Source organism: Semicossyphus pulcher, unplaced genomic scaffold (assembly GCF_022749685.1).
Source record: "Semicossyphus pulcher isolate SPU_LCO1_2020_fin unplaced genomic scaffold, fSemPul1.0.p SCAF_3, whole genome shotgun sequence".
In the NCBI taxonomy this organism is placed as follows: domain Eukaryota; kingdom Metazoa; phylum Chordata; class Actinopteri; order Labriformes; family Labridae; genus Semicossyphus; species Semicossyphus pulcher.
This window is the reverse complement of record NW_027211704.1, coordinates 32,842,950-32,860,942: the sequence shown is the minus strand read 5'-3', so window position 1 is coordinate 32,860,942 and position 17,993 is coordinate 32,842,950. Positions and strand designations below refer to the sequence as shown.

The following is a 17,993-nucleotide window of genomic DNA, read 5'->3' as shown; positions in this document are numbered from 1 at the left end:
AATTCAAACATAAACCTGTTTGTGTTCATTGATGGAATGCAAAAGCTGCAAGACACTTTCACCTTGCAGCTAAATAAATAAAGAAACACATTTATAGGAGTAAATCAGGAGTGGATGATCGTGCACGTCTAGCGTCTAAGCCAGAGACTGAGGTTTGTTTCCTGTCTCCCTCAGTAGGGCTGGGCATCGTTAAGGATTTCGATTCGATTCGATTTTCGATCCGATTCAATTTGGTTAGGGGAATTTAGTTACAATATCAATGCACCTCTAACCTGGTGCATTATCAAAATGTTTAATGTTTACATTAAGAATTGACCCCAAAGAAGTTACATCATGTACTTTTCATTTAGCATGACCAACACACAGCAGTCAACGCAATATTAACAGACAGCTTATGAACTTTTTTTCAAGTTTCAGATTTTTAGTCTGAACACCTGGCTCATGGTTTTGATTAAAAAAACTGGGGTTCAACTTGCGCGAGGTTTGAGAACAAAACAAGACTTATGGGAAAAGGCATATGCTGTGTTCGAAATGCCACACTACACTAGCAGTACGTACTGATTTGGCCTAAATGTAGTCTGCAGTATGCAAACAAAAGCTAAATGTGCAGTCTGCCAAAAATACCTGGATGTCGTACTGATTTGGAAAAAATCTCCAGTATGCATCAGACCAGTCCACCTCGCCTACTGTATCCCACAATGCAAAGCGCTGGAACGTCACAGCGGCAGTTGAAATGACGGACAGCAGCTATCCAGCAGAAGGGGGCGCTATAGCTAAAGAAGCGGCGGCTATTGTTTACTTCCACCTGGCAGCATACTGCAAAATGAATTTATAAGGTCCTCAATACTACAGACTACTGCCGAACACACTATGTAGCATGTAGTATATAGTATATAGTATATAGAATGTAGTATGCAGTATGCAGTATGTAGTATATAGTACGGCATTTCGAACCAGCCACACTGTACAACATGCCGTAAATACACTCGCGGCCAAAGCCGACGCTAACAGAGAGTAACATAAACACCAGAGCAAAACTAACTTACATATTCGTGGACGCACACACGATAAAAAGAGTCCGTCTGCGATCACTGATGTCACCGTAGTAGGTGCAGTAAACAAGTCCGAGCATGTCTTCCTCACTGCCGTGTTTCGGCTGAGTTATGCTGCGTTCAGGAGCGCTCAGAAACGTGAGCGATCACACATGTTTTCATACATATTTTTAAAGATCGATCTTGGGATTTATTAATCGATGTTAGGTCAATAAAAAAAACAAAAATTGATTCTTTAAACCCTACAGTACCTACAGTATGTCCAAGTTCTCATAAACAAAAGGTCAAACAAGCTTAAAGCCTGTGCATTAAATGTCTTGATGTGAGAGGGAGTGAGAGTTAAGTGTTTATAAAGTCGCATGGTGGGCACTAAAAAGACAGACACAAAATAAAACAGAGGAAACAGTGAGACAGACACATGAGCAGACAGGAAGACGGACGGATGAACGGACAGAAAGACAGACAGGCAGAGAGTGAAATGAGGCAGACAGACAGACATCCACCAGAGCGGAGACAGATAGGTATGGACAAGTGAGCAGAAGGGAAAGAGAAAGACGCACATCGACAGGCAGGAAGGGAGACAGACAGAGAGCTAGACGGGTCTGTGACCTTTTCTAACATTCAGTTTAAAGATCAGAGACATCAAACTCGATTTTTTCCTCCTCTTCTAACCTGCCCTTCTGCCTCTCTCTCTGACACACACACACACACACACACACACACACACACACACACACACACACACACACACACACGCCTACATGTTTGCTTATGTTTGAAACCCAATTTATGGGTTAAACTTAATCCAAATCGTTAACGCCTGCTGTGTGTGTTTGTATTAAGTGCTATTAGAGCAGCATTAATCAGTAGCTAACTATACTGTAAGCACATGCCTGGTGCTAATGATCACATAGCACCATATGCCACAGGGCTGATTCTTTCATGTGAGGAGCCTTGCAGTGTGAGAGATCACATTTTTAGCTTGGCTATCCCCGCTGGGAATCGAACCCATCACGATGCCAGCATCGGAGCTGTCTTTACCTTCTAAGCCGCAGAGCGACCGGCCGCTCAGGTCCTCTCCACTTAATGTGCAATAAAGCTTTATCTACATCCCCCAGTGTCACCCTGTTTATACAGTCACATGACTCCCCCACTAGACGAGTTAATTACAGACAGACCAGCTTCCTGTTCCAACATGTAGATGTCTGAGGATTTTGAAACTTAAGTGCGTTCATTGTCATTTCAACAATTTTTCAATGTTTAAAATGTTTATCAACGTAGGGCACTTTGAGCTGCAATTAAAGTATGAACGGTGCTATACAAATAAAGCTGCTGGACAAACCGTCTCTACACCTGCCATATTAGCACATGACTGGTAATACCTGGGAACCATAAGCGATGATGATGATGTTTTATTGACATCATCCTCTCAAAGTGATGTCAGAGCTCTGCGTTACATTTGTTAAACATTACCATTAAAAGGTTTCTCCATAACTGCAAGTACAGCCATCTACATTCATTAAAATATATCAAGTGTATTTTGAGCCGAATGCATCACACATGAAAGAAACTGATGCAAACATGATTATTTTGTGTTTGTGAAGAAGACACCTCTCTTTAAAGGACTGAAATCATAACAAGACTCAGACCTGCAGCTCGGCCTTTTTCACAGGGATTTAGTTTCACATATCACCAGATTAAAAACACCATTTTTCTGATACAGACATACATATGGCAAAAAGTAAATCATGTACTAATTATTGGCTCATATATCACATAAAGGAAAAATACTCCACCCCCCAAAAAGGGGTATGTTTTCCTCTGTGATCAGAATGCAACAATACATCAAACAGATTGTACTTCTAAGTCTGTTATGCATTTTCCTGACACCAACAGGCAGCGGAAGCCTGCAGCATGCATTTAACAGGATTAAAAGAAACATTTTAATATGGATCTCCATTTTTTCCATGTAGCAGACGACGCTCTGCACCTCTGCATGAGCGAACCAAACATCTGTTGAGACTTTCCTGATTTAACCGTGTTTTTTAAACGGCTCTACTCACCTTGAAGACGAACATCTCCCGTCTGAAGAAGGCCACAGTGTTGAAGTTTCCGTCACAGATGTTGGGTTTGCCGTTTCCGGGCAGCGCGGGCCGGTCGCCGGGCGGACGAGCCGGACGGGAGTGACGGTCATGTTTGCGCTCGGAGGTGGAGTGAGGTCGTCGAGAAGGTAAGGTGGGTAACGGCCTGGTGGGTTCCAGCATGGCCGTGGGGATGCCTGGTGAAACACATCAGTAACAACATGAATGATTCCACTGTGAGGATTCACTTCTAGTTGTTTAACAATGTTTGTGAGTTTATAAGACAGTACAGAGTTTTTGGGATCCACAACAACATGAGTCACTGTGTCATTGATTTAAGCTGTGCAAACATGTGTTTCATGTGTTTATGTCTGCGACACCAAAGAGTTTGTTCAATGATTCATTCAACAGCAAAAAAGAGCTACTTTAATGATTCGACAAATGTGTTCAAGATGACTGTTAATGGTATTTGCACTGTTTTTAAACTCGCTCTCCCCTTTTTTATTGGGTCTAAATGACGTATAAGTACAGAAAGTTTTGGAATTTCTCCAGCAGATTGCTTCTTCAAGGCAGGCGCTAATTGCTGGGACAGAGTCCTTGCAGGAAAATTCTCTCAATCAAAGTCCACCCCAAACAATAAGTTCACATTGCAGAACATTGGGAATTTCTGGTCTGAAAAATGAACTGATCAAGGCAACGGTTCCGTGTTCTGGAAGGTAAAATCAGTGTTTTTCAATGGAGTCTGGTTTGCTTTAAAGAGGGCATCCAGCTGTTTCAGGGAAGTGTGCTCCCACAAATATCACCAAAGGTGCCGTTATACTATAACCCCCGTCAGTGCTTCTTCAGAAACTGTACAACACACTCATAACAAGCAACATGGAGGAAACCAGAGCATCTTCTCTCCATACAGTAATTAGCTTTAATGTTGGGAGCACTTTTTATCGCTATCATGGCGTCCCTTCTTCTATGTGGGCAAAGGCATGGAAAACAGAGTAAAGCGGGGTACAAAGATAATCAAGACGATTTTGGGCCTGATTCTCCCCTTCAGACAAAAGTGAGCAAACTCCTGATTGTTTGATGCTTCCAAAGATGATCTCTCCCGATGTTCCTGTGGTGTGAGGGATGTTAGGAGTGATTTTACCTCCCAGATTTGCTCGGAAGAACGTTGCGGCCGCACCGATTTTATTAAACATGTTCAATATTTAGGATCTGACATCCTGTTGTGTGGGGGGAACCCCGAGGACAGCCGAGCACGCTCTCTGTGGATCGTCACGTGGAATGAAGCGGTTTAGGCAGAGTACAGAGCGTAGCCCATAGACTGTATATATATGGACGACATGACAGCTCCCTAAAAGTGAAGCCAAACTATCTCTATCGCCCCCTGCTGGCTGGCTGCAGTATAGCTCATAAAGCCCGCCTCCTCCATGTTAACAGATGGGACATGAGTCAAACTATAAAATCAAAATACATGTCAAATAATTTTTTCTCAAACATGGTTTCTGTCATTATAGTTAGTTCTTATCATGCTGATTTAAGTCCAAGTGTTCATTTTTCTTTAGTTATTTGATGCTGTCAAAATTATGATTGACAGCTCTGTTGACAAATACAGCTCCTGCAGCCAATCAGTTCCGGATTAGCAGAGTGGAGGAAACGTAACAAAAACAATCACTACAGTCATTGAAGTTTCCATACCTTCCATAACGTTAACCTCAGACCAACACAAGAGGCTCTTCTGCTGTTAAACACACCTGCGAGCGAGATCCTTGCTGTCTTTAAGTTAAGTGTGCGTTTCGTTTAGTGGAGGTGGCTACGGCGGCGCCACCTGCCTATCTCTACTGTGCAGTCTCTGGCTCCATATGACATCAACATCGCAAGATGGCAGCGCCTTTCACAGGGGCTTTTTTGGCATCACTTTCGTACAATGGGAGCAGATGGAGACGTGTCGTCCATCTATATATACAGTCACTGGTGCAGCCTAAAAACGCTGCTAGTTGCTAATTAGCTGGGGCGTGCTGTTTGTTTCCAGTTTATAGAGCCAATACTTTGTACAAATCACACTCTGGGTAACCTGGGTAACCTAAAATACCCTTACATTTAGTACGAAACACAACACACCAATGCTCAGAAATCTCATGTTGACATAAAACTCTTCACTGAGCGGGGACGGTTGGTATTTTCAGGTGTTGGAGAGATGGAGCAGTTAGGAAAACAGGATAAACTCTGCAGTAACATGCTCTGTTGTCCACACCACCAAACGATTGGTCTGGCCGGTTATTTCATGTCAACACGGACTCTAAATGTCACCCGTGTATCCTGACCTTTCATGTTAAGATGGTTTTTGTTCTGAAGGACAAAGATAAGCATCCTGCTTTGAAGCTTAAAGGAGACCGGACAAAAGAGCCTAAAAGAAAGAAAATAATCTAATTGTAAATGTCACAGATACTTTATGTTATCTGTAGAACTGACGAATATTAAATGTTAAGGGCCAAAAATGTGACACGGAAACAAATACCCTTTACTGACACTTTCCTTCTGACTCGGCAGACATGTTTACCTTAAGATACGAGTCTTCTTCCAGCTCCTTTGTGTTTTTGCATCACAAATAAATGTTACAGCACATTACAACAGCAGCTGTCATGATTACTTCAGGTAGACAGAAGGCGTCTCAGGGTATGTGTCTGCCTCTGACAGGCCTTCACTGCTCTTTGTTCACTTAAAGAAAAGAGAGTTCAGTGTAATGTGAAGCAGCTTCTCTGAAATGGAACAAAGTGTCCCTGGTGTGAACACAAAGGAAAAGACACAAATTTGAGGGTTTTGTTATTTTAACATTTTTCTCTTTCCAGGTAACGACTGATCAGCGCTGTGTGTTATACATCAGCCTAAAGCTGCTCTACATTCATGCATTCATGCTGCTGTTTGCTGCAGGACAGCAGCTCTTCATAACTCTCTCTGGGCTTTAACATGAATAATTAATACTCAAGGTGTGCTGTTTCTGCTTTTGCAAGATTTTGCTTTTAGGTCTGAAGTGAAGTCAAGTGTTTTCCCTTTTAGACTTTACAGGATAAACTTTCAGATTTTTTAAAAATCTAGTCGTCATTTTTGTTACTTTTTATGGTTTTATTATCTACAGCTCCGGAAAGAAAATTAAAGGTGCCTTGTTTAAGATTTTACAAGTATTATTATATTGCCAATGTGGGATAGTAGAGGAACTGAAAAATTGAGACCTTCCCCAACTTCCTCCATTGCCTCTAACAGCATGTGGGCTGATTCTTATGGAAAGTATTCTGGGGTTTACCCGTGAAAGAAGAGGATGTGACGTATCCGTGCGCTCTCCTCGCCTCACTGCCTAGAGCTCATTCTCCACCACCACTGTCAACAGTGTGCAACACGAGACAACGCAAGCTGTGAAATGGAGACGGATAATGCCAACAAACGACCAGCACCCATAACAACACCAACACAAACTACACACAAATATAAAAACTAAAATAAGTTTTATCTAGTGAAGCCCGTCTGACCAAACAGGAATGTGACCGACGTCAGGGGGAAACTAGAGTCAACATCGGCAGGGCATGAGAATCATGGAGACCTTCCATTGCTTTTGGGGATCATAACAGACCCACAACTGGCTTTCTTGCTATTGAACAGGTAAGCTGACATCGCTGCAAAGCAAATATACATCATTGTGATATTGTGGTTTTAGCTGGCTAATGTTCGCTAATGCTAATGATTTGCTGGTTCGCCGGCATAATTTGCTGTTTGGTTACGAAGCACAATGCCGGAGTCAAGAAGCATATTTACGTTAGAGCTAGCCGGCTAACATTAGCATGCTCGCTAACGTTATGACTACCAAAATACTGAGTGTGTATGACAGTTATCTAGCTTGACAAATAACTTCGCCAGCTAACATGTCAAACGGTGTTGATTTTGGCGAACAGTAAATGTTGTAGCAGAACAAAGCAAATGTGTATAACTACAGATTTTTTTCTATTAGCCAATATCGTTGCATTATCTGCCTAGGCTAGGTTTAGCCAGCTAGCTGTAAGCTGGCAACAAGCTACCGTTAGCAAACAAGAACACTTTAGCTTGTTTGCTATCACAGACGATTTGCCAGTTAGCCAACGTAGCAAAATACTGTCGAGTGGATAACATCAGTGCGTGCAAGAAGGTTGACTGCAGTTCACTCAACGACCAACGGTGTCACTTACAATGAGAATTTTTGAGAGTTACACAAAACACCTTAAAGAGCACACTCCAAATGTTCCTCAACTCAGCATCTCTCTCTGCACGTCATGGCCAGCCCAATCCAGATCTGAACCATTGAAAACCTCCTGACTGTGATCAAGAGGAAGATGGACGGTCACAAGCCTTCGAACAAAGCCGAGCTTAACGTCACCCAACAGCACTGTGACAGACTGGTGGAGAGAGCATGCAGAGATGCATGAACGCTGTAATTAAAAACCAGGTTATTATTTGAATTATTGATTTGTTAACTCTTCCTGAGTTAAAACATTAGTATTCTGTTGTTTCAGCATGATCTGAAACTATTCAGTTTATAGACGTGCTTCATGTGATGTCGTCTTCTTAATAGCCTTTAATCGTCTTTTAAATCTTACTTTATTCTTATTTTTCTAATTTTTTATTTCTTTTATCTCTTTTTATGCTTTAATGTCTTATTTCCATTTATTGTTTCTACTTCTTCCTACTTCATTTATTCTCTGTGACTGCTTTTTATTGCTCTAAAACTTTCTGTTTCCTCTCGCCTCCTCTTTTGTCCCCTTGGTCCTGCGTCTGGCCGTGCTGTTTGGGTTCTCCCGTTGCCTATTGGGTTTAATGGTTTGCTCATTTTTGTGATTTGCTTTCAAAGCACTTTGTAAACTCTAGTTTTTAAAGCTGCTATATGAATAAAGTTATATTATGAGCTTGTTTTCTTTATTATTTATGCATTATACAAGCTCGTATAAAGATCTGTTTTGCATCTTTTGGTTTTCTTAACCAGTCGTCATTTTCTGCAAATAAAAGACATAAATGAGAATATTTTAATTGGAAGTATGAGAAATGCGGTAAACAATAAAACAAAAGTTAATTTTACACAAACCTATAAATAGGTTAGAGGCTATACCTATAAATAATTTCCAGAGCTGTCTTTAAATAATGTCACCTCTCTGGGCCCAAACTGACTCTAGAGCTGCTTCCCCACTGGTCAAAAAACCCGCTAACATCCACTAACACCCGCCAAAACCCGGCTTTTTTGCTTAGTGGGAAAGGCTACAATCGGCATTCAGACATGGGTCAAATGTCTTCGCAGTAGACGTGGGTAATTATCACTTTGTCTCCGATCGGCATTGATGGGAACACAAAACCTGTGTCGACACTCATAATCTCCGCCCCCTTTCCGACATGATGCTGTGCCCTGTTGGTAACTTCTGCGACTCCTCGTCATCTCAGCTTCAAATTCCGCCCGTCTCCGTCCGAGCAGCACTCAAACATCGTTCCAAATTTGTCGGCGCAGGTGCGGCGCGGTGACGCAGCAAAAAAGAGACCGAAAGGAGTATACTCCACTGGCAATGGGAAAAGAGACAATCATCTGTAAACTGGTAAAGCAAACTATGTGCATGAAACTGGAGCTACTGTTTACCTTTTGCCCTCCTACAGTCGGACACAGCTAAAAGTTGTTCCTGCGAACACAACATTTCCTTCTGCTGCAGCATCACAATGTAAGAGTACAACTGGAAAAGCATTTGGGGCTTTTACTGTGAAACAGTCACAGGACATTTGTCCCTGAGGTTAGCGCTCACTACGATTGTTCATGCACTGCATCTGTAGAACCAGACAAAGGTCATTTTAGTTCACTTTGTTGATGAGTTTTCAGACAGTCGGGGAGAAACAAAGCAGCAGCACCCACACTGAGCTGTTAGATGAAGAGCTGCAGGCGGCTCAACATCGACAACTCCTCGACAACACACACAACTCCTTTGACTGTGCCCTGACACTGTGTGCAGCATGAAATCAGATGGAGGCTGTAATCATTATTGACTGACCTCCTTATTGAAATGACCGGAGTTGCACTTTAAATTTTACAACAGCTTCTTTATTGCTGTATTTCTGACAAAGCAGCTGCGTAACGAGTCTTTACTGGCGTATTAAACCCCAAGTTGCCGGAGGTGTCTGAAAATCAGCCAGGATTAAAATCTGAATTACTTCGAGTCAGAAAAAGCCTCAGATATCTGCAGCTTGGCCCTTTTCTCATGTTAGTCTAGGCAGTGTTGCCAACTGTTTTCCAATGAAAGTAGCACTATAGCTCCAAAAGTCGCTAGAAGTTGCCAGATGATGTCATACGCTAATATGCATATTGGTGACGTCATCACAAATTCATTTGCATAACCCTTAGTGGTTGCGAGCACATGCTGGTCTGCGCAGTGTTGCTGCGCACGGGACAAGAGGAGAAGGAGAGCAACTTGGAGCTGTTGGCAGAGGAGCCATGAACTGCAAATACTCTGAACAGCATACATGTGAATGAATACAATATAATATATTTCACTGGTCTGAGAGTCGCTAAATTTGTTGCTAGTCGTTTTTTAAAAAATAAGTCGCTGTGAGGGTCTGAAAAGTTGCTAAATCTAGTGAGGACGTCGCTGTGTTGGCAACACTGAGTTTAGGACAAATTACAGTGAGTGATATAGCCCCCCCCCCATCTCACTGACCTCCTTCACCAATACACTCCCACCTGCAACCTCAGATCTACCAACCTCCTCACTCCTCTCACCCGATCCAAGCACAGGAACTGGGGGGACAGAGTCTCTCTATCGTTGCCCCCTCCCTCTGGAACTCCCTCCCCCATCACCTCAGACACTCTCCCTCACTCCCCTCTTTCAAAACTGGACTCAAAACCCACCTATTCAAATCTGCTTTTAACCTGTGGCCGATCATCATCTCACTGTTGTTAATGTATTTTTATATACACATTTTAACTGTATTTTCTGCACCTTGTAAAGTGTCTTTGAGTACCTTTTAAAGCGCTATATAAATAAAATGTATTATTATTATTATTATTATTAAATGAGCATTATGCTGTAAACTAGAGATTGAGACCATAAACTCATTAGGAAATGTTTACTGAAGTAAAAAAGATCAAGTGTGAAGGCTTGTTTTCTTTTCTACTTTCATACAATCGGAATATTTTTTCCAACCAGTGAAGTCGCCCCCTGCTGGCCATTAGAGGAAGGCAGGTAAAGGCACTACTGCATTGGTTTGACTTTTCAAACCTACAAATGCTTGTTTTGTCCAGTCTTTGAAATCTTCTGATGACTAGTGAAACCAGGTGGTCTATAAGCTCACTGAGATGATTGAATTTCATGTGATGGTGACGTGTAAGAAAACTGCATTGTAAAGGCAGCTCACCTTTTAAAAAAGGAAAAAAACTGAAGTTTGCAAAAACAGAAGATGAAGGCAGTGCCCTGGCAACAATATCACCATTATTTAGACCAGTAATTCTCAAACTGTGGGGCGCGCTCCCCCTGTCATGCAGCCGTGCCCCCCAGCGTTACCGCTCCTGTGTGGGGTTTTTTCGTTTGGAAAATGTAGCAGGCGGAACTAAGTTTTGACGTCGGACAACCCGGACTCATTTTCGGGTGGCACAGTACACAAACGCGTTGCCCTGGTGATTTCCATGACAGATTTCACATTCAGACACACACAGAAAAAGTCTAGCATTGCCAATGGACAAATATATGACAGGGGCGAAAACATGTCTGAAAAGTCAGCCAGCTGCAGTGTGTTGTTTTTCTTAGCACAGATTGAACTTTATTGTTGTTGTTCTGAAGAAGTTATTGCACATTTTATTATTTTTCTATTTGAAAAAGTCTGATGGAGCAATTGAAATAGTTTTTTTTTTTTGCACAGCAAATTAATCAGAGAAAAGTGAAAAGAACGGTCACGATCTTGACTTTCGTTCAATAAAAGTTAAACTTGACCCATTTGTGACTATTTTGTTGGGGAGGGGGGCCTGGAAATGTTTCCAAAAGGGGGACATGACAGAAAAAGTTTGAGAACCACTGATTTAGACTAACAACCATCAAAAGAAAAACATAGTTCCTCCATTACTAATTATGTTCGATAATTTGCCTGATAAATGAATAAACTGACGACTCACCGTAGATCTTCTGTATGCCCTGCAGGTCGTCCAGAGGCAGTTTGAAGTTGTGCGTGTCCATGTACTGATAGAAAGGAGCCATGATGGCACTGGGATCGTTGGAGTGCTCCAAACCCAACGCATGGCCCAACTCATGCACCGCCACCAGGAACAGATCGTTACCTGGAGAGCGAGGGAGACAGGGGAAAGAAAGGGGAGACACGTTAGACGCAAGAGTAAAAGAGGAGATTGATGAAGGGAGATAAAGACGACTGAAACTGAGAGGTTGAGGTGTGAAGTGTGGAAGAGATAAACAAAGACAAAGAGAAAATGATGAGACAGTCTTTTCTCAGCAGAAATCAGGACAGACAATAAGAACAGATTCCAGCTCTGGCGGCTTTTCTGCTGGTTTTGTTGAGTTAAAAAAGTACTAACTCAACATCTCCCTCTTGTCTCAGATGAAACAAAGCCACACTAAGGAAAAGACCAAAGCCAGAAGCACACTGCCAAAGTGAGCTAAAGTTAGCCTGTGATGCTGTTGATCATCAGCAGTGTAAAATGAAACTCACTTCAAAAGGAGAATTTGTGGAAAAGGAGGCGGCTGTCAGCTCGTGAATCCGAAGCTCCCGGATTTTTTTTTTTAAAGTCCAGCATGAGCCACTTCTTCAAACGCTGCTGCTTGACGGGGATTACTTTGGAGTGCGGCAAACTGTTCAGTGCCACATCAAGTGAAAGTCATGACTACACAAAGTGAGATTTTAAATGTATAATCTGTGACTGTATAAATAATGTGCTGCTGCTGCTGCTGCAGGGTTTTAAATTAGGCGCATGAACAAGCTGAATTTGGAATCTGAAAATATCCAACTGGATACACTCCACGATGTGATGTGTCATCGTTTAAATGTTACTGATCATAAACGCAACAACACGTGCAGAGGACGTGGTCTTACAGCTAGAAGGTTCATGGTTCGAATCCTGGGTTCGGGCGTAGTTATGAGTTTGCATGTTCTCCCCGTGCATGCGTGGGTTCCCTCAAGGTACTCCGGTTTCCACCCACAGTCCAAAGACATGCTCGTTAGGTTCACTGGTGACTCTAAATTGCCGTAGGTGTGCATGTGAGCGTGAAAGGTTGTCTGTCCTCTATGTGTATATTTTGAAAAACCTTGTATTTTATGTGTGCATCTTCCTGTGGGCTATCACATTAAGAGTAGGTGTAAGAATATTTAAATTTCACTACATTAGAGGCTTGATGATCTCAGCAGTTATCGATCTCGGCAGCCTGCCAATTAGAGTAGATAATGTTGGTATAACAGATATTGGAATAATCTAATTCGACACATTTAGTATTTTGATAAAATTAGCTTCTTGTAGAAAGTTTGGTTGTCTAACCAGGTACCCCCCTGGTAACATACCTACTACTACGACGCGAGCTCAACATACCCAGGGTCTCCTTTCCTGCTGTGGCTTCACTTAACCTGACAAAGGAGATCGTGCTAAACAGTCACATGACGCTGGTTATCAACTCCATAAATCAACCGAGGGTTTCTATGAGCGTGTTCACATTAAAGGGGCGTTATTTGGAGCAAAGTCCAATCTAAACACGGGCAAGTCAGCCGTCAGCTGAAAGGAGACTCAGAGCTCAGAGCAGACTATGATTTCAGAAAGATATAAAAAAGTTACACATAATAAAGACTAAAATCCGCTCAGCTGCAGCTGCAGAATGCAGGAAGGACAAATAGAAAAAAAAACGCAGACTGTGTAAATGTGCAAATATAATAATATCACTGCTCCATCATTAGAGCATGACATTTATTATAACAATCGTGTGTTACATCAGATTAATACGTTGCACAGATGTATTTTTGTTAGGGGCAGATTTAGACCGTATTCTCTCAGCTGTCTCAAATGGACAGCCTATAAAACCACAATTTAAAGCTGTACATATGCTTACTTTCATATAAGTACAAAAGTACTTCAGGCTTCAGTGCTTTTATCAGTCTCTGTTGTAGATGTACATCAGTAAAGCATGACGAATATCTTTCATTAATATATTTTAAAAACTCCTACGGTAAAGTGGAAGTGCTTTACCGCTCTTAGTCCCTCCTCCCTCTCATGATCTGCTCACAGAGCTCCTAAATCAAGAGACCTGATTGGTCAGTAGGTGGTGATAAGTTCAGGTTGATCTCTTATCTCGAACATAACATGCTCCGAAGCAGGTTAGGTGTTCAGCATAAGTTAGCATGGTGATCCACCCCGGTAAGAAGTGACCCACCTTCGGAGTACTGAAAACTCGGAGTTAACCCTGAAGTTACCTCGATAACCGCAAATCCTGCCTCGTAGTGAACCCCCCTCTTAAACCAAAAGATGTTCAGTTTACGGCCAAACCAATCACAAGGAAGAAGTGGATATTGCCTTCTTTGACTCATAAATATTACAGGTCAGTTTCACTTGATGGCCTAATTGATCAATTGACCAAACGTTGCAGGTCTACTGTTTTTGTTGCATGAAAATTGCTTCTTGTTATTCTTCTTCTGGCATTTCTGGCAAACAGCTTCAGGTGCATTACGAACACACTCCGTGCTGGAGTCGTGACTGCAATCAGATGTGTGATTTAGCCAAAGGAGACGGATATTTGCACAGTCATGAGTGTTCGAGCCTTAAATCCCATCATGTTATTCGTATGAGACTCTGAAAATGAAGAGTGTAACAGGGTCTAAATATAGCATGTTCCTGGAGAGGACACAGATGATTACAGATGATGCAAGAATGTGGAGCAGAGCGAGGGAACACACACCGAGCGCAGGCTGCGATTCAGGCAGAAAGGGAGGATTTTAATTATTTCTTAAAGGGATCATTTTTCCAGCTGAGGAGCCACAGAGCAGCAACAAATCAACACAACTTGAACTATTCATAGTGCTACTTGTACTCCTATTACAACCAATGGAAAAGCAAGATAGAGAACAGAGGTCTGTTTCTCTGAATGTCATGTACTCCAGTGGGCTTTGTTAAAACCAGACTCTCTGTCAGAGCTGAGATTCTGAGCTGCTGTCAGACGCTTAATGACTCTGCACGCTCCGGACGCAGAGCTCAAATTAATACATTTCATGGGATCCGTAATTGGTTTGACTCTGTTTGAACCTAATTACAGAACGTAATTATCTTTTTCTCTTTAGCCAGGCTCGTCTGTTTGAAGATTATAGCCTCGGTGGCCGGCGGATGACTTATAGACTGAAACAACCTGCAGCAGCTGAAGTTTCTTTTCAGACCTTTTGTTCTTTTTCAGTTTCCGTTTCTAAAGTAAACAGATACGATCGATCACTGTGCTCGTTTTTTTTTTTACTGCTTTCACAAAAGTTTCTACGTTTTAATTGACAATTACACTCCTTATGAAGACAGGACGACCACTGGCCTGCAGGTAATCAAAGTAAATGCACTTTTTAATACAGGTTTAGAGAAACAAAACAATCCTCCTTTATTCATTTAATTTAATTTATTCTGAATTGGAAACAAGAGTGTGAAAAGCAGGGTAACTCAGGGTTTGCACAGCCATAAGAAGAAGCTCAAGTGAAAAGTTTTAGGGCGGGTTCACACCAGCCTTGTTTAGTCCGACTGAACCGAGCCCTGGAGCGTTTGTCCCCTCGGTGCGGTTCGTTTAGGTCGGTGTGAACGCCGGAATGAAACTCTGGTGCGGACCAAACAACCGGACGGATGGTCCGCTAGAAAAGATGGGTCTCGGTCTGTTTCCAAACAAACCACGGTCCGGTTTAATTCTGGTGAGAACGTAAACTGACCTGAAGTAGGACCAAATACAGGAAGCAAACCATAAAACTGTGCATTGTAGTTTACAGGTGCTGACATTTGCAGAGACACGCAGCGAGATGAGTAGAGGACAGACGTGGGGGAGCAATGAGGAAATAGAAATATGGGCTGACCATAAAGCTTGTGGAAACGTTCAGTGAAAAACTAAAGGAGATGGAACTGATTGAACTGTGGAACGGTGTCTGTTCAAAGTAAAAAACTTCGACAACAAAACATTAAAGTCCACGATCGTGTTGAGTGTGATTGAGGAGTGTGTTCTCCCTCTTTGTTTACTTCCGGGATTTTTCCCACGTGGAAATACTGACCAATCAGTTTCCTCGCGCATCAAAACTTTTGTTCCGCTGGTAAAAGCTGCCGTGTGAACACAAACCAAACTCGAGGCAAAATGCAACATTGTAACAATTTGGTCTCTGATTCGGAGGCTTTCGTCCTCCTACAAAGAGTTAACTTTGGAGTAAAAACATTGAATTCTGACAGTTGTTTGGCACAAAAGCAGTAGTTGAAGGTATAGTGTAATATGGCGTCCTACCCTCTCTGCTCACTGCCAGCTCGGTTGGTTTGGCTTCCCGGATCAGGAGGCAAAGGGCAGAGCAGGGGAGGACATCAGAAATGTTCAATACCTGAGTTAATCAGGCCTTTAAACAGATTTTGCATGTGACCTGATTTTTGGAAGCGTTCTGGTTTCTGTTTGTAGTCCAAGTAGTATCATCCACTTGCATTTCAGCCGGCTTTGGCTGTATGCAATGTATGGAAAACAATCCGTGTGGAGAGCAATCCACTGTAGTACAAACTAGCTCCCATACACAATCAGTTTCAATTAATCTCTATTAACACCTAAAACTGCAGCTAACAATCCTTTCTTAGACGTCATCGCTCAACTCCAACTCCATTCTCGCTTCTCATGTTGCTAGTCGGTGACCAGTCATTCTTGAATACTTGGAAGCCACTCTTGGACTATCATCCTGTGGAGACCTTTGATCTTTTGTCTAAGGGGCTCACTTTCCAGTCTTGGAAGGGGTCGGGGTGAGAGAGCCAGCAGTGGATGGATCCAAACTATGGGATCTTTACACACTTGAGGCCATTTTATTTTATTTATTTATTTATTTTTGTCTGGACGGTTTTGTCACTGTTGTGGGTGTTCTTTCCTTGTTGCTTATCTTAAGGTGTATGCACTATGTCATTTCATGTGTGCTGTATGTTGGTGTACTTGTTTCCTACTATATATAAAAAAAATAAAATAAAAAGTTGCTAGTCGGACTGTAAACAATGCATCGCGTGGAAAGGGAAGTCTTGCTAACTGCTGGCTACACCGGAAGCCTGCAAAAGTTGTTGTCGCTCCGAGAGGCTGTATCGTCATCGAAGACATTGTTAGCCTGTATTTAGTTTATGTCTGCGAAAAACCCTCTCATTATTCTGATGTTGTGTTGTGAGTGTTTGCACATTATCCCAAGATAAATTCAAAGTCACGCCATTAGCTACTGTTGGTGTCTTACATAAAAATCCATGCAGTTGTTCTACTTGAATAACAAAAGGCAGTGTGACAGTCAGAAGATCACCAAAATCATGCAGATTCATCCTCATGAACATTTCTTGGCATGCAAAGATGTTGCTACATTTCAGCCGGAAACAAAGTGGTTGACCAATCCAAAGTCACATTGAATAAACAAATTCAAATATTTATCTCTGTGTTTATTTCTATCTCTCCTGTTTTACCCTGATTTACCTCATTTCCTTCTCACACCTTCACACACATACACTTTACTTTTCCTGTGTACTGCTGTTTCTTTTATCCCTCCCCTCTGCCTTCTTTCATCTCTCACCACAGCTCTCCTCCTCCTCCTCCTCCTCCTCCTCCACCAGCTTTTATCTCTCCGCTCCCTATGCTTCTCTTTCCTCCATGTCGCAGCAAAGATAAAGATGATTTAACAGCACAAGACGTACACTTGATGTACAACGGGCTCCGAGGAAATCCCAGTGGTCCCTCTCTATGTGTCTGCCGCTCCCCTTGTGGTTGGTCTATAGTCTGCTTCGACGCCCCGCTGTGACAATAACCGCTCCGTGTATCGTGTTCGCCCCTGCAGTCATCTGCCTGCCTGCGATAAAGATGATGTTTGATAACGATGTGATGAAACCTGTCTCTCAAGTAATCCCAGTCTGACGCGTCCACAGAGTCCGCTTTGTTCAACTCGAGCAGTTCTCCCGATAAAATGTTCATACTTGGCAGGACGAGTTTGTGTGCCGGGGATCAATTTGAACAAGCCTGACTGAAATTAACTTCTTGGCTCACCTGCTAAAAGTACAAAAAGTTAACTGAGGAACATTTAATTCTTAAATATTTACAATTTTATTATAAGATATTGTATTTGTGTTTGTCTACACTGTAAAAAATAAAGTCTTAGTAAGATTAAATAACTTAAATTAAGTCAACCAATGCTCATTCTTTGTCTGAGAACATGTTTCTTCATACCGAGACTTTTTTTATGTTTCCAACATTTCACTTCTGTCAAGTGTTTTGGGCCTTATCAGTGTTGGGTAACGTTACTTTTAAAAGTAACCTGCATTACCTCCTGAGAAAAGTAACACGCTAGATTACTTTTGTGTTACCAAAAATTAAACCCCCTTTGCGACTCGTTCCACATGTGTGTTATATTGTCAGGACGGCGTGTAGCCTGCTGTACGTCTACCTTTAAATGTATTGACTCTACCGTCGTGAACTGAGCAAGGGCATACAGTATTAGGCACAGCTGTTTCCATGACAACAATACAACACAGGCTCTTAGTCCCACCCGTGTTGTGGAGCTGCATTTAGCTGCAGATGCTTCTTCACATTTGAAGTCGAGCTCTTCACAGCTGACGAGCACTTATCCTGCAGACACAGCTTACATTTCACCGTCATGTTGTTCTCGTCCC

At 42.2% G+C, this 17,993-nt stretch overlaps 1 protein-coding gene across 1 annotated transcript in view; it reads right to left on the bottom strand.

Annotated features, from left to right (window-relative positions):
* The window catches only part of mmp24 (matrix metallopeptidase 24), a 105,561-nt gene that overhangs the window by 36,055 nt on the left and 51,513 nt on the right, over positions 1–17,993 (bottom strand). Inside the window, exons 6-7 of the mRNA XM_069678700.1 lie at positions 11,286–11,447; positions 3,116–3,330 (exon numbers count right to left, since the gene is read on the bottom strand). Coding sequence (XP_069534801.1) covers positions 3,116–3,330; positions 11,286–11,447 — 377 coding nt within the window. The remainder of the gene's footprint in view (positions 1–3,115; positions 3,331–11,285; positions 11,448–17,993) is intronic.